The sequence below is a fragment of the Rhinatrema bivittatum genome, chromosome 3 (assembly GCF_901001135.1).
Source record: "Rhinatrema bivittatum chromosome 3, aRhiBiv1.1, whole genome shotgun sequence".
NCBI classification, from domain to species: Eukaryota; Metazoa; Chordata; class Amphibia; order Gymnophiona; family Rhinatrematidae; genus Rhinatrema; species Rhinatrema bivittatum.
Genome location: NC_042617.1, coordinates 594,602,354 through 594,629,894, shown reverse-complemented (window position 1 = coordinate 594,629,894; position 27,541 = coordinate 594,602,354). Strand labels below are relative to the sequence as shown.

General features: G+C 43.5%; 1 protein-coding gene across 2 annotated transcripts in view; it reads right to left on the bottom strand.

Moving 5' to 3' along the window:
- LOC115088446 (TRPM8 channel-associated factor homolog) overlaps positions 1-26,391 on the bottom strand; it is a 98,684-nt gene extending 72,293 nt beyond the window's left edge. The window contains exons 1-3 of one of the 2 annotated variants that reach the window (XM_029596727.1): positions 26,263-26,364; positions 24,736-24,865; positions 4,958-5,593 (exon numbers count right to left, since the gene is read on the bottom strand). In XM_029596727.1, the coding sequence (XP_029452587.1) occupies positions 4,958-5,574 (617 nt within the window). In that variant the 5' untranslated portion in view covers positions 5,575-5,593; positions 24,736-24,865; positions 26,263-26,364. Of the gene's footprint in view, positions 1-4,957; positions 5,594-24,735; positions 24,866-26,262 lie in introns of both variants that reach the window. The other variant, XM_029596728.1, reaches the window with a different exon arrangement.
- Positions 26,392-27,541: the final 1,150 nt, after the last annotated feature.

Below are 27,541 nucleotides of genomic sequence, written 5' to 3'. Positions count from 1 at the left end.
CAGCGCATGGTTCGGAGAGAGGTATCTTCAAAGGATACTAATGATGCATTAGAATTAGGGCATCCCGACAGTGAGGTTCCAATAATAAGAAAAGTAGTCCAAGTGCCTGTAACTAAAAACTCACCTGAGCTAAAAAATTCTAACTTATCCCTATCAATTAAAAAGCAGAATGAAAATACAAACAAAAAACAAACTTTGAAATGTCTGTATGCTAATGCCAGAAGTCTAAGAAGTAAGATGGGAGAATTAGAATGTATAGCAGTAAATGATTCACATTCAAAAAACCCCCTTTTTTTAATTTTTTTACTAAGATGTTAAATCATTTAATAGCTCACAGTCTGTGAATCTTGTCAATAAACCTTGTTGAAGCAGGAGGTCAGCGGATCTATTGTCTGACCCGAACCAACCTCCCTGCTAAAAACTAAAAGAAAATTTTCTTTTAGTTTTTAGCAGGGAGGTTGGTTCGGGTCAGACAATAGATCCGCTGACCTCCTGCTTCAACAAGGTTTATTGACAAGATTCACAGACTGTGAGCTATTAAATGATTTAACATCTTAGTAAAAAAATTAAAAAAAGGGGGTTTTTTGAATGTGAATCAGATTACATAGTGTGATTCCCCCAAAAATTGTTTTGGGTGCTTTTTCATATTTAGCAGTAAATGATGACATAGACTTAATTGGCATCTCAGAGACATGGTGGAAAGAGGATAACCAATGGGACAGTTCTATACCGGGGTACAAATTATATCGCAATGACAGAGAGGAGCACCCGGGAGGTGGTGTGGTGCTTTATGTCCGGGATGGCATAGAGTCCAACAGGATAAACATCCTGCATGAGACTAAATACAAAACTGAATCTTTATGGGTAGAAATCCCTTGTGTGTCAGGGAAGACTATAGTGATAGGGGTATACTACCGTCCACCTGGTCAAGATGGTGAGACTGACAGTGAAATGCTAAGTGAAATTAGGGAAGCTAACCAAATTGGTAGTGCAGTAATAATGGGAGACTTCAATTACCAAATGTAAACAATATCTCTTAATTCAAAAAACCATGATCAATGTAACATCAAAACAAACGACGTGATTCAAAATATTTTTCTTATTTGAAATGCTGCGATGCTATATATTGCTGATATTATTTCAAAGAGAATTTTTTTAAAGAATTAGGGACCATCATACCACCCGCTGTGCTTCCAAGTTAGAACTTGTGTCTTTTGCATTTTATCGGTTCATCTTTAATCATCGGTCCAAATGAGTCCAACATCCAAACATGCAAATTTTGACTTTGTTTTTTAACTTTTTTTAACTTTTTATAAAAGATATGAAAGATATAACTTCCCTTCGGAGTCAGTAGTCCGACGCGCACGTTTCGCAACTCTGCTGCTTCAGAGACATACGCTTTTTGACTCTCCAATCCCGCACTCTCATGCGTGTTACACAAGGGACGGTAGATAATACTTTTTCAATAGTACTTCTAATAGAATCGCCAAAAGTTACTATAACGGCTTGCTGGAAGGTCCACTTATTTCGGACCCGACGCCATTCCTCCGCGCAAAAGTTTATCTGGCCAAATAAGCATTTGCGCAGAGGAATGGCGTCGGGTCCGAAACAGTGGACCTTCCAGCAAGCCGTTATAGTAACTTTTGGCGATTCTATTAGAAGTACTATTGAATAAGTATTATCTACCGTCCCGTGTGTAACACGCATGAGACTGCGGGATTGGAGAGTCAAAAAGCGTATGTCTCTGAAGCAGCAGAGTTGCGAAACGTGCGCGTCGGACTACTGACTCCGAAGGGAAGTTATATCTTTCATATCTTTTATAAAAAGTTAAAAAAAGTTAAAAAACAAAGTCAAAATTTGCATGTTTGGATGTTGGACTCATTTGGACCGATGATTAAAGATGAACCGATAAAGTGCAAAAGATACAAGTTCTAACTTGGAAGCACAGCGGGTGGTATGATGGTCCCTAATTCTTTATAAAAAATTCTCTTTGAAATAATATCAGGAATATATAGCATCGCCACATTTCAAATAAGAAAAATAGACTTCAATTACCCCAATATTGACTGGGTAAATGTGTCATCGGGACATGCTAGAGAGATACCGTTCCTGGATGGAATAAATGATAGCTTTATGGAGCAATTAGTTCAGGAACCAATGAGAGAGGGAGCAATTTTAGATCCAATTCTCAGTGGAGCACAAGACTTACTTACTTACTTATTTATTTATTTATTTAAAGCCTTTTCTATACCGTCGTTGAGCGGTGCCATCACAACGGTTTACAATAGGGCACAAAAACTATGTGTTAGATCCAGTATCTGGAATTCTAAACTCTTAAACAGGTGCCGTTAATTTACTGTAACAGTTTCATAAAAAATATAATGTGGTGAGTGTTATTAGTGAGAGAGAGGTAACGATGGTGGGGCCGCTTGGCAATAGTGATCATAATATGATCAAATTTGAATTAATGACTGGAAGAGGAACAGTGTGCAAATCCAAGGCTCTCGTGCTAAACTTTCAAAAGGGAAACTTTGATAAAATGAGAAAAATAGAAAAAAACTGAAAGGAGCAGCTACAAAAGTAAAAAATGTGCAAGAGGCTTGGTCATTGTTAAAAAATACCATCCTAGAAGCACAGTCCAGATGTATTCCACACATTAAGAAAGGTGGAAAGAAGGCAAAACGATTACCGGCATGGTTAAAAGGGGAGGTGAAAGAAGCTATTTTAGCCAAAAGATCTTCATTCAAAAATTGGAAGAAGGATCCAACAGAAGAAAATAGGATAAAGCATAAACATTGGCAAGTTAAATGTAAGACATTGATAAGACAGGCTAAGAGAGAATTTGAAAAGAAGTTGGCAGTAGAGGCAAAAACTCACAGTAAAAACATTTTAAAATATATCTGAAGCAGAAAGCCTGTGAGGGAGTCAGTTGGACCGTTAGATGATTGAGTGGTTAAAGGGGCACTTAGAGAACATAAGGCCATCGCAGAAAGATTAAATGATTTCTTTGCTTTGGTGTTTACTGAAGAGGATGTTGGGGAGGAACCCGTAATGGAGAAGGTTTTCATGGGTAATGATTCAGATGGACTGAATCAAATCACGGTGAACCTAGAAGATGTGGCAGACCTGATTGACAAACTGAAGAGTAGTAAATCACCTGGACCGGATGGTATACACCCCAGAGTTCTGAAGGAACTAAAAAATGGAATTTCAGACCTATTAGTAAAAATGTGTAACCTATCATTAAAATCATCCATTGTACCTGAAGACTGGAGGATGAATCAAAATTGTTCAGAGTAGTTAAATCACAAGCAGATTGTGATAAATTACAGGAAGACCTTGTGAGACTGGAAAATTTGGCATCAAAATGGCAGATGAAATTTAATGTGGATAAGTGCAAGGTGATGCATATAGGGAAAAATAACCCATGCTATAGTTACACAATGTTAGGTTCCATATTAGGTGCTACAACCCAAGAAAGAGATCTAGGCGTCATAGTGGATAACACATTGAAATCGTCGGTTCAGTGTGCTGCGGCAGTCAAAAAAGCAAACAGAATGTTGGGAATTATTAGAAAGGGAATGGTGAATAAAACTGAAAATGTCATAATGCCTCTGTATCGCTCCATGGTGAGACCGCACCTTGAATACTGTATACAATTCTGGTCGCCGCATCTCAAAAAAGATATAGTTGCGATGGAGAAGGTACAGAGAAGGGCAACCAAAATGAGAAGGGGAATGGAACAGCTCCCCTATGAGGAAAGACTAAAGAGGTTAGGACTTTTCAGCTTGGAGAAGAGACGACTGAGGGGGGATATGATAGAGGTATTTAAAATCATGAGAGGTCTAGAACGGGTAGATGTGAATCGGTTATTTACTCTTTCGGATAATAGAAGTACTAGGGGGCACTCCATGAAGTTAGCGTGTGGCACATTTAAAACTAATCGGAGAAACCTCATTTTTACTCAACGCACAATTAAACTCTGGAACTTGTTGCCAGAGGATGTGGTTAGTGCAGTTAGTGTAGCTGTGTTTAAAAAAGGATTGGATAAGTTCTTGGAGGAGAAGTCCATTACCTGCTATTAAGTTCACTTAGAGAATAGCCACTGCCATTAGCAATGGTTACATGGAATAGACTTAGTGTTTGGGTACTTGCCAGGTTCTTATGGCCTGGATTGGCCTCTGTTGGAAACAGGATGCTGGGCTTGATGGACCCTTGGTCTGACCCAGTATGGCAATTTCTTATGTTCTTACAAGCTGTCTGCATCTCCACCCCCCACCCCCCTCCAGTCTCACACGCACACTAGTTGGCTGCATCCCCTCACACACATAAAATACAAGCTGGCTACATCCCCCACCCCCCAAATTAGCTGATACACACACACACAAACTAGCCTGAGAGAAATGCACACAAAAGTACGCATGGAACAAGATTTTGTGCATACATTTATGCAAATGTTAAATAGGCATTCGGGAGGGGGGGGATAGAGCTGGAGCAGAATCAAGATTTCTGTGCATACTTTACATTTTTGCAAGTGTGCATATAAATAAATCCACATGCACAAAGTTACAGCTGCTTGAGAGCAGGTGTGAATCTGTGTGTGCACGCTGTGGGGGGGAGAGGGGATCTGCAGACCTCCACTAATTTTCAAAGTGGATTTATGTGCAGAAAATTCTGAATAAAAGTTGAGGGTAAAAAGCACCCACAGATTTTAGCCTACATGGGATGTTTGAGAATTACTCTCCCTGTCTTTGCCCCTCCTCTTCCCTAAAACTGGCAGGAAACCATGTCCTATTATATTTAGTATCATTGGGAAGTTTGAAAGCAAATTGCTTAGTGACACAAAGCTTTGCAAATCTTTAACTAGACATGGGCATGGATATAAATGCCGACTTCCTTTTTCTGTACCTTCCAAAATAAAATGCAACATTTGAGGGAATAGCTGATAAATACTCACTTCACCATCAGTGGAATTGGAGGCATTTTTTTGGAAACATGAAAAACCCCAGTCTCCGCACAATTGGATGTGAAATGGATTCCTGCAACAGATGTCATCTTATTTCCAGGAAACGATAGAATAGTTTTCATGGATCTATTCTCCTGGGCCCAGCTCCAGGCCTGGCCCCCTATAAGAAGCCCCCCACCTCTCTTCACGAACATCACCAACTCCTCTGCCTGAAGGTCATGGTGCGCATCCATGCAGTACACATCGAAGGTGTTCAAGAACTTGGCATCTGACTGTGTACGGCTGCCATTACTAGAAAGAGTCTTCTGCAAGAAACTAAAATTCTGCTGGACGCCAACCAAGGCCTCCGGTGAGGGTTTTAGCCAGCTGATTGCATTCTGGAGAAACGAGAAAAACTTGGGGTTGTTCAGGTATCCCTCATGGGAGATCACCACCATTCGCCCTTGCTCATATTGAGAGGCAGCGATCAAGACTTGGTTTCTGGGGTTCACCAGCACTGGGAATGATTTATCTCCAGTCAGCAGCAGCTCACAAGGAACACAACTTCCACGGAAGTCCAACTCATGAATGCCTTTCACCAAAACTTTATATGCATCCAAGGCTTTCATTTTAAATGCCTTTTTGCTCCTAGGGAAAGGTGAAAACACAATTTCAGAACTCTATTTGATATAATGCAAACTTTACATAATTTTTTAAAATGTAACATTCCAGGCACTGAAATGTTAGAAATCAAACAAAATGAAAGCTGCATGAATTGTAAATGCCAGAAACTCAAATTAAGAATGTGAGAGAAGTGTCAGAGAATCTCAGAAAATTCATACACCAGAACTGAAAAAGCAGACTTCAGCAAAATGCAGAATATATTAAGTCTCCGGGTTTGCAGCTGTCAAAATCTCACCAGTACCGAGCAATCAATAACATTAATCTTTAGCATCCCACCCAGATTATATATCTAAGAGTTTAATTAACAAGTTGGAACTGTCTCAGTTCCTGCATGTCCCACAACGTACCCTACATATTATATAACAATTTTCTTTGAATGAATTTCAACCTTCTTTCTTCCTTAATAGAACAGGTGTGCTGATGAATTCAGGGAAGGCATTTGATATCCATGCAAGGGCGATTGGATCTTCCCTTTTGCAAAGTGAACAATACCAGTTGAATTAATTTATCTTTATTGTTTAAACCAGAGGTCCCCAAACTACGTCATGTGGCCAAATCTTATCTGGGCTTTGGTGGCAGCAGGAGGTGCAGCAGGAGTGTATTCCACCATTTCTACCCATTCTGATACTAACTACGAGCACCACAAGCATCTTCAAAACGCAAGGGTTGCCACTTCCTCCCTGCTGATGTCTGCTAAGTTCTGAAGGACACCTCTATCATGAGAGCAGCAAGCAGGAAGTGCTTGTGGTGCCGGTAATCCACATCAGCGTGAGAAAGTGCTCCCATCCCTCCTCTTCCTATTGCCACTTCCTCCCTGCTGATGTCTGCTAAGTTCTGAAGGACACCTCTATCATGAGAGCAGCAAGCAGGAAGTGCTTGTGGTGCCGGTAATCCACATCAGCGTGAGAAAGTGCTCCCATCCCTCCTCTTCCTATTGCCACTTCCTCCCTGCTGATGTCTGCTAAGTTCTGAAGGACACCTCTATCATGAGAGCAGCAAGCAGGAAGTGCTTGTGGTGCCGGTAATCCACATCAGCGTGAGAAAGTGCTCCCATCCCTCCTCTTCCTATTGCCACTTCCTCCCTGCTGATGTCTGCTAAGTTCTGAAGGACACCTCTATCATGAGAGCAGCAAGCAGGAAGTGCTTGTGGTGCCGGTAATCCACATCAGCGTGAGAAAGTGCTCCCATCCCTCCTCTTCCTATTGCCACTTCCTCCCTGCTGATGTCTGCTAAGTTCTGAAGGACACCTCTATCATGAGAGCAGCAAGCAGGAAGTGCTTGTGGTGCCGGTAATCCACATCAGCGTGAGAAAGTGCTCCCATCCCTCCTCTTCCTATTGCCACTTCCTCCCTGCTGATGTCTGCTAAGTTCTGAAGGACACCTCTATCATGAGAGCAGCAAGCAGGAAGTGCTTGTGGTGCCAGTAATCCACATCAGCGTGAGAAAGTGCTCCCATCCCTCCTCTTCCTATTGCCACTTCCTCCCTGCTGATGTCTGCTAAGTTCTGAAGGACACCTCTATCATGAGAGCAGCAAGCAGGAAGTGCTTGTGGTGCCAGTAATCCACATCAGAGTGAGAAAGTGCTCCCATCCCTCCTCTTCCTATTGCCACTTCCTCCCTGCTGATGTCTGCTAAGTTCTGAAGGACACCTCTATCATGAGAGCAGCAAGCAGGAAGTGCTTGTGGTGCCGGTAATCCACATCAGAGTGAGAAAGTGCTCCCATCCCTCCTCTTCCTATTGCCACTTCCTCCCTGCTGATGTCTGCTAAGTTCTGAAGGACACCTCTATCATGAGAGCAGCAAGCAGGAAGTGCTTGTGGTGCCAGTAATCCACATCAGCGTGAGAAAGTGCTCCCATCCCTCCTCTTCCTATTGCCACTTCCTCCCTGCTGATGTCTGCTAAGTTCTGAAGGACACCTCTATCATGAGAGCAGCAAGCAGGAAGTGCTTGTGGTGCCAGTAATCCACATCAGAGTGAGAAAGTGCTCCCATCCCTCCTCTTCCTATTGCCACTTCCTCCCTGCTGATGTCTGCTAAGTTCTGAAGGACACCTCTATCATGAGAGCAGCAAGCAGGAAGTGCTTGTGGTGCCGGTAATCCACATCAGAGTGAGAAAGTGCTCCCATCCCTCCTCTTCCTATTGCCACTTCCTCCCTGCTGATGTCTGCTAAGTTCTGAAGGACACCTCTATCATGAGAGCAGCAAGCAGGAAGTGCTTGTGGTGCCAGTAATCCACATCAGCGTGAGAAAGTGCTCCCATCCCTCCTCTTCCTATTGCCACTTCCTCCCTGCTGATGTCTGCTAAGTTCTGAAGGACACCTCTATCATGAGAGCAGCAAGCAGGAAGTGCTTGTGGTGCCAGTAATCCACATCAGCGTGTGAAAGTGCTCCCATCCCTCCTCTTCCTATTGCCACTTCCTCCCTGCTGATGTCTGCTAAGTTCTGAAGGACACCTCTATCATGAGAGCAGCAAGCAGGAAGTGCTTGTGGTGCCAGTAATCCACATCAGCATGAGAAAGTGCTCCCATCCCTCCTCTTCCTATTGCCACTTCCTCCCTGCTGATGTCTGCTAAGTTCTGAAGGACACCTCTATCATGAGAGCAGCAAGCAGGAAGTGCTTGTGGTGCCAGTAATCCACATCAGCGTGAGAAAGTGCTCCCATCCCTCCTCTTCCTATTGCCACTTCCTCCCTGCTGATGTCTGCTAAGTTCTGAAGGACACCTCTATCATGAGAGCAGCAAGCAGGAAGTGCTTGTGGTGCCAGTAATCCACATCAGCGTGAGAAAGTGCTCCCATCCCTCCTCTTCCTATTGCTGGCGCATATGCTGGAGAAGGCAGGGAGCAGGTCTCAAATGCTGGGGAAAGGAGAAACAGGGGGAAGAGGCAGGGGAAAGGGGAAACAGCTGGCAGGGATCCCTGGGGCTGGAGCAGGATTGCCAACTTCCAACCCCTGCCTCTGTCCTTCACCGGCATCTGCTCCCTACCTCTTGCCCTTCCTCAGCAATTCATATCACCTCTCCCCCAGCTCACAAATTCTCCGAGTGACACCTCAGCCCCCTCCACCCCCTACCATGACCACCACCTCAACCTTCATAGTGATCTGAACGGTTAAATAAAGCTCTTTTTTTTCAAAAGTTTAGGGACCCCTGGTTCAAACCCTCAGTGTCTTTCATTAATAAGACAGCCTCTCCATGCAAACTAAACTATCTGTAAGTGCTTTCCCTCAATTCCTCCGATTTATTTAAATCAGATAACGAGCATCTCAAGCGCATGTAAAGTGAGCAGAATGCCCCTACCTTTTACAGGTAGATACGAGTTTATTCTAGCAGCATAAAATATACAATAGTTTTATATATGGCAGATATTGTTTTTAAGTTTCTGGTTTAACAAAGTAACCCACTCTTGTTACAAACGTTATGAAAACCCCTACATTGGGAAAAGTTAACTCGCACATTGCTTATCATCACTGCCAAAACGAATAAAGCACATACTGTAAGTACAAAATAACTACTATTGATGAATATACTCAACAAGGTCATGTGATAAAAGTAGTTATGCATGAATAAAAATGAGAGTGAATATATTTCACTTACACGTGGCTGTGTGAAAAATCAAAATAAAATGTGCTTGGCATGAGCTAAGTGTATTATATCATACGAGCAAGCTCACATACTTCAGGTAACAAGACTAAGAATGCATAAGGCATATATGTATTTTTTGTTTTAAGAAACTGTAATGTATACTTTACAGTATACAATGTAATTTATCTAATGATTTGTAAATCACTTTGAGTGAGTTTATCTCTCTGGAAAGTGATTAATAAATATTATTAAATAAATTAATCATATAAAATGACAACTAAAGCAGCTTAGCATCCACTAAATCCTGCAAATGCAGTGTTACAGAAGCAGAATGGTTCTGCCCAGGGGGAGTCCTGACCCTAAACTTTCTATTCAGAAAGAACAAAATAACGTACTGTGTAAACAGAAGAATACAAAAATAATCAATCTGTAAAATGTCCAGATCATGGGAATCATGATGGTAATCTTTGATCTACATAGCAAAGCTCAATAGCGTGGAAGTCTTCAAAGTCTAACAAATAACCTAACTCTTCATTAAAGTCGATTTTATGTGTAGTGGGGATTAAAGCCCGCACAAGTATTTTTCCCAATGGTCATCTTGGGATATTTTTTTATGCGGGCTTTTTGCGTATTCTGAGCCCACCCTGGTTTTTGGGCCAGTCTCTTTATGGGATGGTTTTTTGTCCCTGTATAGTGGCTGAGCATGCTCAAGGGAGATCAATCTGGGATCTCACAGTACAGGGGAGTGTTGTGAAGAGGAGCGTTATAAGTAGGTCCTCAAGGACTAGTCATTTAAGGAGATTTTTGGAATCAAAAGTATTGAGAAGATTTGAGAAGTCTAAAGAATTTTTTTTTGCTATTCTGGATCAGTTCCTGACTTAGAGGGAAGACGCCCTAGAAGGAAGGGCTGGAAGCCTGTTTTTTGTACTTGCACTCAGTTAACAGAAAGGTGGAAGACAGATTAAGAACATAAGAACATAAGAATAGGGAGGAAGCCGAAACCTGCAGCAGGGAGGAGGAGGATCCCAGAGGCAAAAGCCATCTTGCCGTGCCGACGACAGGAGAGAGAGAGGGAGAGAAATGCCCCCCTCATGAGCCCTGACGTCCTGGGAGGAGCCCGGAAGAACTTTAAGATTGGGGCTCAGTGGCACACAGCCGCAGGCGTGTAGCCGCGCACCAAAGGGGTGTGCCCCTGGGAGAAAAAATGGGGAAGAAAAGAAAATCTAAGACCTGGACCTCATCTCCTATACTCTCCACATCAATGAAGTATGGGCCGATGGTCGACCATGTTCTACATTTGGGTGAGCCATCCATGAAGGACTCCATGGGGGATGGGTCACCCTCAGGGATATCTTTGAGTCCCGGCCCTTCGCAACCACCCCTATAGCAGTTTTGCAAATGGACAGCGGGACACTTCCTGGGGCAACTGTTGATACCCTTAATGCTAACCTCCATTCTTTTTCTGAGGAGGGAGGCTTGGGAGGGGGGGGGGGGGGAGAAAATTATGGGAACTTCCCAAAATGAGCCAGTTGTAAAATATTCATCCTCTGTACCTTTGCCATCTATAATACCCGCTATGACTGAGCCAGCGGAGGGAGGCAGAGAGCCAGAAAATGTCTCGTTGTTAGATTTATGACTAATCTCCCAGGTAGATAAGAAGGTGACCAGCACTATATCTCAAATTCACAATTTTTCATCTCAAACAAGAGATAAATTAGTGGAACAAGATACCAGGTTAAATAATTTTGTGACCTCTATTTCTACACTTAACGCTCAGTCTGGCTCTTTACAAACAGTATGTACATCCTTTATTAAGGACAATTTATTTCTCCATAGCCAGATTGAGCAGTTAGAGAATGAAATAAGAGTGAATAATTTACGTTTTCTTAATTTTCCTATAACCTGGCTACTACTTTCCTCTAAGGAATTATTTAAGAAATACATATGTGACATTTTAACTTTTGAGGAAGATAAATTGCCTGTTTTATCGAAAATCTATTATATCCCAAACAGGAAAGAGACTATAGTGCAAGAAGGGGGAATGGATGTCCTGGAGAGTCCAGGCACCACATTCCTTGAAGATTCAACTGACAATATTGTTTCTAGAGCCACTTTGGTGGTTTCATTTTCTTTAAAAAATGAGAGAGATTTGGTCTTTTATAAATATTTCCAAAACAAACATTTAATATTTTGTGGACAAAAAGTCCAAATCTTTCCAGATGTTTTCAAGGCCACGCAGGCACGTCAGAAGCTATTTCTTTCCTATAAGCAAAAGGCTATAGATATAGGCGCTAGTTTTTTTCTAAAATATCCTTGTAAGTGCTTAGTAACTTATCAGAATAAAAAATTTGTGTTCATAGATCCTATGCACTTGGATCAATTTCTTAGGGATAAGAATGAAGCTCGGGTAAATGTAGTTTAAAGGGGGGAAAATAGGTTGTAATAAGAAAGTTGAAATACTGCTATCAGGTTTTTTTTCTTCCAATCTCTAGATGTGGGCTAAAAAAAGTTATAATTGCATGATTTATACATGTTTCATGTATATGGTATATGATTATTTTATTTTCCTAAAATTATGTCATTGTTAAAATGTTATAATTTCAATAAAGAGTAAATAAAAAAAAAAAAAAGCACATAAGAACATAAGAACATGCCATACTGGATCAGACCAAGGGTCCATCAAGCCCAGCATCCTGTTTCCAATAGAGGCCAATCCAGGCCATAAGAACCTGGTAATTACCCAAACACTAAGAAGATCCCATGCTACTGATGCAATTAATAGCAGTGGCTATTCCCTAAGTAAACTTGATTAATAGCCATTAATGGACTTCTCCTCCAAGAACTTATCCAAACCTTTTTTGAACCCAGCTACACTAACTGCACTAACCACATCCTCTGGCAACAAATTCCAGAGCTTTATTGTGCATTGAGTGAAAAAGAATTTTCTCCGATTAGTCTTAAATGTGCTACTTGCTAACTTCATGGAATGCCCCCTAGTCCTTCTATTATTTGAAAGTCTAAATAACCGAGTCACATCTACTCGTTCAAGACCTCTCATGATCTTAAAGACCTCTATCATATCCCCCCTCAGCCGTCTCTTCTCCAAGCTGAACAGTCTTAACCTCTTCAGCCTTTCCTCATAGCTGTTCCATCCCCTCCATCGCAACTATATCTTTTTTGAGATGCAGTGACCAGATTTGTACACAGTATTCAAGGTGCGGTCTCACCATGTAGTGATATAGAGGCATTATGACATTTTCTGTTATATTAACCATTCCCTTCTTAATAATTCCTAACATTCTGTTTGCTTTTTTGACTGCTGCAGCACACTGAGCCAACGATTTCAATGTGTTATCCACTATGATGCCTAGATCTTTTTCCTGGGTGGTAGCTCCTAATATGGAACCTAACATCGTGTAACTACAGCATGGGTTATTTTTTCCTATGTGCAACACCTTGCACTTGTCCACATTAAATTTCATCTGCTATTTGGATGCCCAATCTTCCAGTCTTCCAAGGTCCTCCTGTAACTTATCACAATCTGCTTGTGATTTAACTACTCTGAATAATTTTGTATTGCCCGCAAATTTGATTATCTCACTCGTCGTATTCCTTTCCAGATCATTTATATATATATTGAAAAGCACCGGTCCAAGTACAGATCCCTGAGGCACTCCACTGATTGGACTTTTGAGAGTTTGAAAAGTGTTTTATTGAAACCATTCAGTTTCTCTCTAAGAGCCTGATTCACGAAGGCTTTTTCCCATAGACTCAGAATGGAAGAAATGCCTTCGTGAATCAGGCCCTAATTTTGAAGCTAGCAAATTTTCTTCCATCATCCCTGGCAGTGGAGGAAAACTTTCCTACCCTTACTGGGGAGAGCATTTTGGACCAGGATACAGTTGAGAGAAGGAGGATTAACAAAAGAGGCACCATTGTATTTTTCTAAGATTATATTTTTGGAATCTTAGCTCAGATATTACTTTTTAAGTTAAAGTAAACCTTTTTATGAGTTGAACACCACTCTTGGACTGTGAATCGTCATTCAAGTGTGCTCTTTTGGATCAACCACCCCTCTGCAGTGAGTAACTGTGAGCAGTGAGCAAAGAGTGACTGTGCAGCCTGGTTACTCCACTATAACGCCCCAGGGCCCCAGAGGCTCAGACCTCCTTCCTGCCAGAGAAGCCTGGCCCCCAGAGTTAAGGTTTAGTGCTTGACTGTGATAGTGGTTTGGGAGCGTGAGACAGCCCTGGGACTTTGCTGTGGGCCCCCCTGCATCAGGGATTGAGAGGGGATTATACATATCCCCAAAACACATCCAGAATTTCTATCTCAGAGGGTACAGGATCTGGTTCCAGCTAGTTCGAGGTTACGTTTTGTAACTATATACGATTGTGTAATTAGGAATCTAGGGATGTTCTGCATTACAATTCCTAAGGAAGGCAAGCTTGGATTCCATCATAGCAGCATCAGGAAAAGTCCTTCATGGTTAATTCTCCAAGTAACTGTAAGCATGTATTTGTCACCTCAGGAGGATCAGATTACAGGGCCAATCCAATCTGACTATCAGACCAAGGCATTCTTATTCCTTTACTGCATAAAGGTACTTTGGGGCAGATTTTAAATACTTGCGCGAGCGCGAACAAAAGTACGCTGGATTTTATAAGATATGTGTGTAGCCGCGCGTATCTTATAAAATCCGGGGTTGGCGCGCGCAAGGGGTGCACATTTGTGCAACCTGTGCGCGCCGAGCCCAGCGCGCGCTGCCTGTTCCCTCCGAGGCCGCTCCGATTTCAGAGCGGCCTCGGAGGGAACTTTCCTTCACCCTCCCCCCACCTTCCCCTCCCTTCCCCTACCTAACCTACCCCCCCGGCCCCATCTAAACCCCCCCCCCCTTACCTTTGTCGGCAAAATTACGCCTGTCGGCCGGCTGCCCCGCTCCGTGGTCCAGTCCCGGGGGCTGTTCCTGAGGCCGTGGCCATGCCCCCAGAACACCCCCGGGCCGAAACCACGCCCACGTCGCCGCCCCGAAACACCGCGTCATCCCACCACGCCCCCCGCCACACCCGCAACAGGAAGCCCCGGGACTTACGCGCATCCCGGGGCTCTGCGCGCGCTGGCGGCCTATGCAAAATAGGCGCGCCGGCGCGCAGGGGTTTTAAAATCCGCCCCTTTGTGTAATAGACAGGCTGGAATCTCTAACAGGTCAAGCAACCATGCATGTATGCTTTTACATCCTGATGCATGTGTTTGGGTAATTGCCAGGTTCTTGTGGCCTGGTTTTGGCCTCTGTTGGAAACAGGATGCTGGACTTGTGGACCCTTGGTCTGACCCAGCATGGCAATTTCTTAGGTTCTTATGTTCAAAGGCCTCAAATGATTTTGTCATCTCTGTCGCCTGCACAAGATTCATTATGTTATGGCATGATTCCTCTCTAAGACTGGGATACTACCTACTGTATTTCCACTCTTCATTTTTTAGATCACTATGTGAAGAAAGAATAATCTGGGGTCTAACCACAACTACTAGATCCTGCTTGGAAAAATACCCTGTCTCATTCTTTTTATTTACCCTTCCTGCCAATAAGCAAAAACTATTTTTATTCAGAGATAGGAGTTCTTTTCTTTAGAATTATACATCAGTGATTAATTTAACACAGCATGCAGAGAAATAAACCAGATGGTATGTAGTAAAATATCTTCTTTCATTCTCGATAAAAGAAAAATATCAAATCTTAAAACCTCTAAATAATTCCATGAAACATTTCCATGTTTAAATCTTAATCTAATCAAGCAATACATCACTATTAATGTAAAGACATTACTACCGTAACAGATAAGATCGAAATTAAATAAATGTCTACTAGGGACATGTTCTTTATAAATGCATTTCTAATACATATACCAAGAAACAATAGCATTTCCCATATGCCAGAGATAAATACTTATTCAGCTAAGTGGCGGTCACTGAAGGTTGTCATATATTCAGCAGTTGCAACTTAGCTGGATATGTTGCTAAATATCACATTATTTGATTTGAAGTTAGCTACAACTGAAGAGTCCCCCACGAGCATTGGGATTCTATGTTAAAACGTTTTGGGTTTTTTTTTTAGAATAATAACAAATCAAAGGGAGAACGGTGTGGTTCTTAACCACTCCCCCACAGCCAAAAACACAGGCAATTTAACAAACTCTGTCCCCCCTGTTGTCCCTGTCCCCCACCAACTCCCCACCCAGGAAATCCCAGTCCACTTGCAAAGTCCAGTGTCCACTGATGATAGCAAATTCAGCCACCAGGTAAAGCTAGTAGATATCCCCAGACAGAGGATGACCACCCGGGATCACTCATTGAGGACAGAGCTGCGAGCACACTGTGGACGAAACTGTAAGTATACATCCAATACATCCAGGAAACACTTCTTGTGATGCAGAGAAAGCCGCATTGCTGCTGCATCCAGGAGCATCATACGATGAAAGCAGTTGCGCCAGGTCCAATATGAGGGAGGCAACAAGTCCCTCCAGTGCAGTAAAATGACCTTCTTCCCCACTAAACATGCTTTGCAAATAAGCAATCAAGGTCCCAAACCACGAATTTGTAGGGGAGAAATGCAACCAAAAAGTAACCACAGGGGTGAAACAGGGATGTGAACCCCTAGCAGAGATTCAAGATATTGAACCATCTTAACCCAGAGACTATGTATAGTAGGGCATTCCCAAAAGGCATGGGACAATGTGCCCAGAGTGTTTCCACATTGTATACACGCAGGGGAGGAGGAAATTTTAAGATGAAAGGCCCCTTGTGCCGAAATATAACTCCTACATAGGAATTTGTATTGCATTTCTCTAAAATAAGAATTTAACCGAGATTTGGGAAACTCGCTTAAAGGAAGCTTTAATTATATATGCAGTGACCGTGAAGTCCCCATCTCCATTCCATCTATCTACCAAAACGGAACACGTGTCCACCACTGTCAACTGTTTAAGAAGCTTATAATAGTGCGATAGCGAAGGCACCTTCTCTTTTTCAAAGGAGAAAATGGCATCGAGAGATTGGAAATGAGAGGCCTGTCTAATAGAGGAAGGGAGGGAGCCCACATAATGTTGCAACTGTAAATAAGGGAAGACCTCAGTAGCAGAAAGGCCATAGATCTCCCGAAGTTCAGCAAATGGCAAGATCGTACCCCCGGGAGTCAAGACATGTCCCAGCAAATGAATGCCCCAGGCACGCCATCATTGATAGACTGCTGTTTGGGAGCCCGGTGTAAAGTCAGGGTTTCCCTGGATGGGGAGAAAATAGGCGCAGACACGCGGGATCCCCAACAGGCGTGTAAGCCTGAACCAAGTAGGACCGAATGGGTCTGGTAAGGACATTCTGCACCAAAAACGTGGGTAAGGTGGCGGCTGGGGTCTGCAATACAAATTTGAGAGAAAAGGAGGTGGTTAATTCCCCATCCGCAGAGAGATTAATAACAGTGGATCTATCTAACAGCCAATCTCTCATCACCCAGAGATTACAAGCCAAGTTATCAGGGCTAAATCAAGGACTCCCAATCCCCCCTACCCCAGCGCTCCCGCATCCAAACCAGAGGAATGCAAGACCCCCCTGCCAATAAAATTTATGCTGAGCCTTATCTAGCTGTCTGAGCTCTGCGGTGCATAACTGTAAAGGTAAATTCTGAAATAGGTATAGCCATTTCGGCAAAATGTTCATTTTGAAAAGGTGAACTCGGCCACCTAGGGAGAGGGGTAGATGTGCCCAGGATAGCAATTTATCCTGGGTATGTTGTAATAAATGAAGCACATTTAATTTGTATAAGTGCAAAAGCACACGGGGTATAGTGATTCTAAGGTATGTAAATAAGAGTCCCGCCCACTGGAGGGGAAATTCCTCAACCCAAGTGGCCTGCAAAGAATCTGGGAACGCCAAGGCCACAGATTTATTTAGATTTAAGCGAAGGTCTGAAAAAATCCCAAAGGCCCAAAAAATGTGGAGTAGAGGTTGAAGAGACTTCCAGGGGTCTATAAGGAATACTAAAATATCGTCCACGAACGCGGCATATTTAAAAGTAGAGGATTGGAAACGCATATCTTTAACTGTTTTTGCCATTTGTATTTTTTGCAACAACGGCTCCAGCTGGAGAACAAATAGAAGGGGAAAGAGGGTGCAACCCTGTCTAGTACCCCGAGTTATTGTGAAGGCTCCGAGTTGGAGCCAATCGCTATGACAGTAGCTTCAGGAGCCTGATAGAGAAGCCAGACCACATTTAGGAACAAGCCCTCGAATCCCATCCGCTGCAGTACCCAAAAGAGATAGTTCCATTCCACCCTATCAAATGCTTTTTCAGCATCAAAACTGACAGCGAGGAAGGGCGCACTCATCTGCTGACACATTGTCATAGCTGCCAGGACCTTTCTAACGTTAGTCAAGGCATATCTCTTTTGGACAAAACCCACCTGATCCTGGCCCACAAGGGACGGAAGTATATCAGATAACTGGTCTGCCATAATTTTGTAAACACCAAAAGTGCACATAAACTTCACTTGGTCAAGAATTTTCATATAAGAGTTTTTTTATTTCAATGCGGTGACTCCTGACAGTTAATTGTGATATTTAACAACAACAGCAGATTTGTGAGGCAAGACTTGCCCTGGGTAAAGTTTAACAACAACAGGGGACTGTTGTTGTTAAATATCACAATTAACTGTCAGGAGTCACCGCATTGAAATAAAAAAAACTCTTACCCAGGGCAAGTCTTGCCTCACAAATCTGCTTCACTTTTTTGAAGGAGTTAATAAACATGTGGATAAAGGTGAACCGGTAGATATAGTAGGGATGTGAATCGTTTTCCATATCGTCTTAATGATAGAAATCGTGTGGCAGGGCAAGAAAATCGTCTTAGGCACGATTTTTTAGTTAAAAAATCGTTAAAAATCGTTTTTTCCGATTAGTGCGCACTAACTCGAGTTAGTGCGCACTAACGGGAGTTAGTGCGCACTAACTGGGAGTTAGTGCGCACTAACTGAAAATGATACAATTTGACACTTTTCAGGTCAGTTAAGGTCAGTTTAGGAATGAATATGTATTCCTATTGGCTGCCCTCTTATTTATTCATGTTACCAAGTTTCCTACTGACAGTATATGGGGGATGGGAAATGGAAACAGTTGGTAGCTTGACAAAACAAGTAATGTGATCAGTCAATGTGACTAGAAACTTGTGCCCTAACCCTGATACCAGGGGTATTGTGATCTTCCTGCACACAGTGCCCTATCCCTATTAATACCAGGAGTGTTGTGATCTTCCTGCACACAGTGCCCTATCCCTAATACCAGGGGTGTTGTGATCTTCCTGCACACAGTGCCCTATTCCTGATACTGGGGGTGTTGTGATCTTCCTGCACACAGTGCCCTATTCCTGATACCGGGGGTGTTGTGATCTTCTTGCACACATCCCGGTATCAGGGATAGGGCACTGCATGCAGGAAGATCACAACACTCCTGGTATTAATAGGGATAGGGCACTGCATGCAGGAAGATCACAACACTCCTGGTATTAATAGGGATAGGGCACTGCATGCAGGAAGACCACAACACCCCTGGTATCAGGGATAGGGCACTGTGTGCAGGAAGATCACAATACCCCGGAGGAGTGAGGGTCAGGCAGCTCCCCCCTGTCTGTGAAGCCAGCCTCTCACTAGTAATGCAGGGAGGGAGCTGTCTCAGACTTCACCATCCTCCCCCCCCCCTTACCCACACACCATTCACTAGCTGGGACATGGGGGAAGTCAGGAGTGAGGGTCAGGCAGTTCCCCCCTGTCTGTGAAGCCAGCCTCTCACTAGTAATGCAGGGAGGGAGCTGTCTCAGACTTCACCATCCACCCCCCCCCTCACCCACACACCATTCACTAGCTGGGACATGGGGGAAGTCAGGAGTGAGGGTCAGGCAGCTCCCCCCTGTCTGCGAAGCCAGCCTCTCACTAGTAATGCAGGGAGGGAGCTGTCTCAGACTTCACCATCCTCCCCCCCCCCTCACCCACACACCATTCACTAGCTGGGACATGGGGGAAGTCAGGAGTGAGGGTCAGGCAGCTCCCCCTGTCTGTGAAGCCAGCCTCTCACTAGTAATGCAGGGAGGGAGCTGTCTCAGACTTCACCATCCTCCCCCCCCCCCCCTCACCCACACACCATTCACTAGCTGGGACATGGGGGAAGTCAGGAGTGAGGGTCAGGCAGCCCCCCCCTGTCTGTGAAGCCAGCCTCTCACTAGTAATGCAGGGAGGGAGCTGTCTCAGACTTCACCATCCTCCCCCCCCCCCTCACCCTCACACCATTCACTAGCTGGGACATGGGGGAAGTCAGGAGTGAGGGTCAGGCAGCTCCCCCCTGTCTGTGAAGCCAGCCTCTCACTAGTAATGCAGGGAGGGAGCTGTCTCAGACTTCACCATCCTCCCCCCCCCCCCTCACCCACACACCATTCACTAGCTGGGACATGGGGGAAGTCAGGAGTGAGGGTCAGGCAGCTCCCCCCTGTCTGTGAAGCCAGCCTCTCACTAGTAATGCAGGGAGGGAGCTGTCTCAGACTGGTATCAGGGTTAGGGCACTGTGTGCAGGAAGATCACAACACTCCTGGTATTAATAGGGATAGGGCACTGTAAGAGATGACTGTAGTAGATTGAATAAAGATCTGATGTTTCTGCTCTCCTCACACCAAACAAAAACAACACACAAGCAGAGAAGCCCTTCTTACAAAGCTGAGCTAGTGAGTTAAGTAGGAGGAAAAGTAAACATACTGGTGCCAGTGTGGCTACTTAAAAAATACACTTACCAACAATCAATTACATATATTTGAACTGTGTACAGTTCCAGCCAGGACCACCTTTCTAAAATGCACAGTGATTGGCAAATTCAACATGCACTAGCATTTCAGGTGCCTGCTAACAAAAATAATAAACAAACAAGTTCTAGTCAGGTGAGTGCTGATCATTACATTACTTTTTTTGTCAAGCTTCCAACTGTTTCCATTTCACATCCCCCCAACCATATTGGTAACATCAATAGATAAGAGCACAGCCAGCCAATAGGAATACATACATACATATTCATTCCTAAGTGACCTTTACTGACCTGGGAAGTGTGAACACTTTGTTTCATTTTCTGTTGGTGTTTGTTAGTTTCCAGTTCCATTTCCCATCCCCCCAACCATCACCTCAGTGGTAACATCAATAGATAAGAGGGCAGCCAGCCAATAGGAACACATATTCATTCCTAACTGACCTTCAGTGACCTGGAAAGTGTTTATTTGTATCATTTTCAGTTAGTGCGCACTAAATCGAGTTAGTGCGCACTAACGGGAGTTAGTGCGCACTAACTCGAGTTAGTGCGCACTAACACGATTTAACGATTTTTAACGATAAATCGTTAGAATTTCTATTGTATCGTGTTCTATAACGATTTAAGACGATATAAACATTATCGGATGATAATTTTAATCGTTGAAAAACGATTCACATCCCTAAGATATAGTATACTTGGATTTTCAGAAGGCGTTTGACAAAGTTCCTCATGAGAGGCTTCTAGGAAAAGTAAAAAGTCATGGGATAGGTGGCGATGTCCTTTCGTGGATTGCAAACTGGCTAAAAGACAGGAAACAGAGAGTAGGATTAAATGGGCAATTTTCTCAGTGGAAGGGAGTGGACAGTGGAGTGCCGCAGGGATCTGTATTGGGACCCTTACTTTTCAATATATTTATAAATGATCTGGAAAGAAATATGACGAGTGAGATAATCAGATTTGGAGATGACACAAAATTGTTCAGAGTAGTTAAATCACAAGCAGATTGTGATAAATTGCAGGAAGACCTTGTGAGACTGGAAAATTGGGCATCCAAATGGCAGATGAAATTTAAGTGCAAGGTGATGCATATAGGGAAAAATAACCCATGCTATAATTATTTATTTATTTATTTACGGGTTTTTTATATACCGGGGCACGTAAGTAACATCACCTCGGTTTACATTCAAACATTAATTCAGCATAGAGCTTTACAATATAACATTATAACTGAAAGAATACAAATCCATATAAAACTTTGTATAATGAAGATAAATATCAGAATATGAGTGTCTGTGGGACTAACTAGAATGCAAAGCAAAGGACTCAGTTCAAAAATAGTAGGCTTTTTTGTATAACCAGGTTTTTAAGTTTTGTTTAAATTTTTTGTAGCAAAATTATTGGCGTAATTCTGATGGCATAGTGTTCCATATTCTGGATCCAGCAATGATGAATGAACGTTCTTTTGTAGTGGAAAGATTAGTCAGGTTGGGTGCAGGGATCTTCAGTTTAGCTAAATGCTGGAATCTGGTTGGGCGGATTGATGTTTTGAATTGTAGGTGATCAGTGAACCAATTCATATCTCTGTTGTGGATGGCTTTATGAATCAGCGTCAAGGATTTATATATTATTCTGGATGCCACGGGTAGCCAGTGTAATGATTGAAGTGCTGGAGTGATGTGCTCATGGCGGCTTGTGTCAGTGATGATGCGGGCAGCTGCGTTTTGTAAAATTTGCAAGGGTTGAATTGTAGTTTTAGGAAGACCTAGAAGCAATGCATTGCAGTAATCAATCTTTGATAAAATAGTCGCCTGTAAAACAGTGCGAAAGTCGTATTGGTATAAAAGAGGTTTGATACGTTTTAGTGTATGTAGCTGTTGGGTTCCATATTAGGTGCTACAACCCAAGAAAGAGATCTAGGTGTCATAGTGGATAACACATTGAAATCGTTGGTACAGTGTGCTGCGGCAGTCAAAAAAGCAAACAGAATGTTGGGAATTATTAGAAAGGGAATGGTGAATAAAACGGAAAATGTCATAATGCCTCTGTATCGCTCCATGGTAAGAACGCATCTTGAATACCGTGTACAATTCTGGTCGCCGCATCTCAAAAAAGATATAATTGCGATGGAGAAGGTACAGAGAAGGGCTACCAAAATGATAAGGGGAATGGAACAACTCCCTTATGAGGAAAGACTAAAGAGGTTAGGACTTTTCAGCTTGGAGAAGAGACGACTGAGGGGGGATATGATAGAGGTGTTTAAAATCATGAGAGGTCTAGAACGGGTAGATGTGAATCGGTTATTTACTCTTTCGGATAGTAGAAAGACTAGGGGGCACTCCATGAAGTTAGCATGGGGCCCATTTAAAACTAATCGGAGAAAGTTCTTTTTTACTCAACGCACAATTAAACTCTGGAATTTGTTGCCAGAGGATGTGGTTAGTGCAGTTAGTATAGCTGTGTTTAAAAAAGGATTGGATAAATTCTTGGAGGAGAAGACCATTACCTGCTATTAAGTTCACTTAGAGAATAGCCACTGCCATTAGCAATGGTAACATGGAATAGACTTAGTTTTTGGGTACTTGCCAGGTTCTTATGGCCTGGATTGGCCACTGTTGGAAACAGGATGCTGGGCTTGATGGACCCTTGGTCTGACCCAGTATGGCATTTTCTTATGTTCTTATGTTCTTACCCACTCCTCTTCAGCAAAGAGTTCGGCAAGACATCCATGGCAGCAAAGGTTTAGTGGTGGAAGGAGACTGTACAGCAATCAGCACTTTGGAGGTGTCCCACAAATACTGCAAGAAGAGATACCGGGCTGGCAAGGGAGTATTCTGGGAGAAGGAAGCAAAAATCCAGGCTCACAAATGGAAGACTATAAGCGAGAAGCCATGCTCCCAACATGCTGAGTGCCCTCGAGGAGAGACTAAATGCTATCCTGGGGAACGAACAGATAAAAGGCATCTTGCTGCAACTCCAGCTGAAGAGTAAGCATAGAAACATAGAAATGACGGCAGAAGACGACCAAATGGCCCATCCAGTCTGCCCAGCAAGCTTCATACTTTTTTTTTTCTCTCTCTCTCTCTCACTTATCTGTTACTCTTGGCCTTTAGTAACCTTTTGGTTCTATTTCCCTTCCAGCCCCATCATTAATGTAACCTTTTGGTTCTATTTCCCTTCCACCCCCGCCGTTAATGTAACCTTTTGGTTCTATTTCCCTTCCACCCCCGCCGTTAATGTAACCTTTTGGTTCTATTTCCCTTCCACCCCCGCCGTTAATGTAACCTTTTGGTTCTATTTCCCTTCCACCCCCGCCGTTAATGTAACCTTTTGGTTCTATTTCCCTTCCACCCCCGCCGTTAATGTAACCTTTTGGTTCTATTTCCCTTCCACCCCTGCCGTTAATGTAACCTTTTGGTTCTATTTCCCTTCCACCCCCACCGTTAATGTAACCTTTTGGTTCTATTTCCCTTCCACCCCCGCCGTTAATGTAACCTTTTGGTTCTATTTCCCTTCCACCCCCGCCATTATTGTAACCTTTTGGTTCTATTTCCCTTCCACCCCCGCCATTGATGTAGAGAGCAGTGCTGGAACTGCTTCTAAGTGAAGTATCTAGCTTAGCTGGTTAGGGGGGTAGTAACCGCTGCAATAATCAAGCTACTCCCACGCTTATTTGTTTACCCAGCCTGTGCAATTCCTTGATGGTTGTTATCTGAATATAAATTCACTTTTCTTCATTTCCCCCTGCTGTTGAAGCAGAGAGCTTCTCTGGATATGTATTGAAAGTGAAGTATCAGGCTTAATTGATTCGGGGTAGTAATCGCCAAGGCAAGCAAGCTACTCCCACACTTGTTTGTTTACCCAGACTGTGTAATTCAGTCCTTTTTGGTTGTTGTCTGAATATAAAAATGATCTTTTCTTCATTCCCCCTGCCGTTGAAGCAGAGAGCAACACTGGATATGTACTGAAAGTGAAGCATCAGGCCACCACATCCATAGGATGAGGGGGTTAGGAGTATCTAATGCTACAGGAGTGCTGTAGGGAAACTCATCCATCTCGGGCACCATCAGGCATATAAGCTCTCAGATGTTACAATACCACCAAGCTATTTTCTCCTCTTTTCCTTTGCTACAGCAGTTAGAGGCTGCATGTTGCAAAACTCATTTTCCTGTCAGGTATGGGTTTTTCAGTGTCATGCAATTTGAACTTAAAACCACCCTCTGGTGGTGAAGGGGTTGGGGTTTTTTTGTTTTAAATTTAAATATCATCACATGATACATCCCACACCACTTATCACACTGTGGCAGATCCTGTACAGCCATCCCAAGCCGATACAGTCCTAGAGATCCCAGAGGCGAGTGACTTTAGTTCTATAAAGAATTTCGCTTCTAATCAGCTGGTAATAAATTCACTATCTTTTTTTTTTTTTTTTTAAATTAATGATATATCAGCTTTTCTCTCTCTCAATCCTAGAAGCACCCTTAACTCCTTCCTCTCTCAAATCCAGCTCGGCATTTCCACTTGGAGTCCTCCCACAATCCCCTACTCACAGATTTTTACAGTGAATCAAAACTAATTTAGAAAACAGCTCATGATACATAGGGCATGACCGAGATATAGTTTTAGTAAGACCCAAAGGGATCTTACAGAAGTAACAAAGAAGTTGCAAAGAGAAAGCTTTGAGAAAGCGAAACTTACCTAGACTAATCGTTTTGAGAAAGACCGGCTGCTCAGAGAGTACAGTTAGAAGCAAAAATGTTGAAAGCAACTTTGGTTTTAAACCCTGTTGCTGCTGTCCATGGGGAGTTCAAGGGATGCCGCAAAACCTCTGACACAAAACGAGAAGGGAGAACAAAAGAAAAACAAGGGAGACCAAGTCACTGGGAGGCCTGAGCTGAAGAAAGCTCCTGAGAGGGGAGAGCAGGAGTTACTGAGTGCTGAGCGAGCCCTACCTCTCCTCTCTCTCTCTCACTCAGGCTTTATGGCATGCAAAGCACACACAGGGCTGCAGGCATTTCTCTGTGCAAGGGGCTGTAGCACCCTAGGCAAAGCAATGGAACACCGGCCCCACCCAGCCCAGCCCACCCTGAGTTGGAAGTGCCCCTCTTACAATGGTAGATATAAATATATATATATATATATATATATATATATATATAGTCATGTTTTTCTCTCTCTCGTCATCACCCACACCTAAGAAATAGCAGCCCTGTGCCACCCAGAGTATTTTATGGTCCTGCCAGAGACCCGGTAATTTGTCTAAATTTCCAGTCTCCGCACTAAATCCGGAGATTTCCCAGGAAGGTCAATAGGAAGTGTAACAGATTTCAGAGAACAGGAAAAACAAACAGTACTGGTAGATCCAGGGGAGTGAGATAAGCATGAAAATAGAGGAACATGGCTTTGAAAGAGGAAAAACTGAACAGGTAGTGCCACGCACCTTTCCTCAGGGGTTAAATTAAGCGCCCTGCCTATTCTAACTTGCCCCCTCTCTTTTCTGCTTCTCCTTTTTTTCGCTCCTCTTATTTTGGAGAATGTGGCGCAGACTCTTTCTATCACTTGTGCTCAGGCTGGGAGGCTGATACTGGCAGGACTCTATAGATCCCCCTCTGAATCTGCTCCTTACCTGCATTCCCTCAGGAAAACAATTAAAGGCGAGAAACTATTACTCAAGGAGACAGAATGCAATGAAACAGAAGTCTTGAAAAGTTTGATCAATTAATTAGAACGAAGGCTTCATGTGACTTTCAGGGTAAAGATTCATGTTTAAACGTGTTTTGTGATTTGTGAGCAGCAAAAGAGCACGTTAAAGGGAATTCATACGAGTGCTGATTCTCTGGGAGAGACAGAGTGAGAGGCAGGGAGAGAGAGAGCAAGAGACAAAATATGCAGCTAGGGTGAGCGGGTGAAAGACCAGAGAGCCTGGAACGTGCACAAATTACAGTTCTAATAACGTTCCTTAAAGCGAGGGAGAGAAAAGGTACAGACAAAGAGGAAAAAAGGAACCTAATAAAACAGACAAAAAATAGGATTAATATTAGACTAAAGAGAGAAAGTGAACAAAACAGACGCAGAGCATGGAAAGGAGAGCACGAATGCAGAGGGACAGGAAATGAGGAAGAATTAAGAAGAAGAGTGAAAGAAAGGAGAAAACAACAAAGGAAGATAGAGTAGGAAAGTGAGAAGCATTTGTAGGATTTGTAGTCGGGCTGACGCGGTACTTACCTTCATGTAGCGTTGTCTGCCAGTGAAATCTGCCAGATGAGTGGCACTGCCGTTCTTCCACGCACGGGAAGGAGCAGTATATGAAGCAATGCTTAATAAGCAGAGAAAGGAAGAAAGACCTATCTGTCTGCTATGAGTCATAAATATACAAACCCCACAGGCTAATACTGAGTAAATATTTGTTCACATCAAACAATGCTCCTAAGTAAGGCAGCTTTTCTTAGCCGGGTGAGACCTATATGCACATACTGCATGCAGCCCTTCTTCTGGGAGTATCCGGGAATTCCCTTCCCAAAATGCTTGAGGTCCAGGGGGTACTTAAAAAAAAAAAATGCAACTCTCTCCTCTTTTCCTCAGTTAAGACTCCAGTAGCATCACCAGATACAAGCAGCAACTCCTGCTCACAGGTCTCCTTTCTAGATAGGCTGGGAGAAGAGGGAGGACTCGCCCAGCCAACCCTGCCCGAGAGAGTGGGGTTTGTGGACTAGGAGTTAAATTTCCCATGGCAGACTCCTTGCACTGCAGGGTAATAGCTAATAAGGCTCACTACCCTACAATTAGCATGAGGCACGCTAATCTTGCCGTGGGTTTTAACTCATGTTTTCCCCAGGGAGCTCATGTCTTCTGAGCTGGCCTGCAGGTGCTGTTTGACCCTCAAGCTGAGGCCTGGGATGCTGGCTTGACTCAGGAGGCGGCCTGTACACATCTCACTCTCCAGTCTCGGCTGGGAGCACAGAAGGAGCAGATCTCTGTGCTGAGGCCCTGCTCCAGCGCATTTCCTGAAACTCCAGGCACCGATAGGCAGTTAACATTTACTGTTATTTTAATTCTTCTTATTCTTTTTCCATTCACTCTTCCCACTTTTTGGTAATAAACTCAACAGTTTGTTAGCTCTCCCTGGCTGATTAATGATCCTGGTATTTCCTGCATTTGGTCTGTGGGTGCATTTCTAGGAACCGCATCCTTGCATGTGGGCAGGGGCAAGCAGAACCTATTTGGCAGGGGAGGAGTTGCACCAGTGTAGAAGCACGTGAACAGGTACAGATAGGCCCGGTCAGTGCTTGGCAGGACCCTCCGAGTGGCCACAGGGTTAAACTGGAGTGGGTGTTAGGGGTAGTACTAAGGCGTTATGTGACACGAACCAAAACAAGACAGAAATCTCCGGAAAAACACTCAGCCACTGAAACAGAATCACCATCGTCCATCCACTAGGGGTGAAATGGAACAGAGATCTTCTCTCTTTGTATCCTGGATAGCCAGAGGTGTAAGGCCTAGCTCT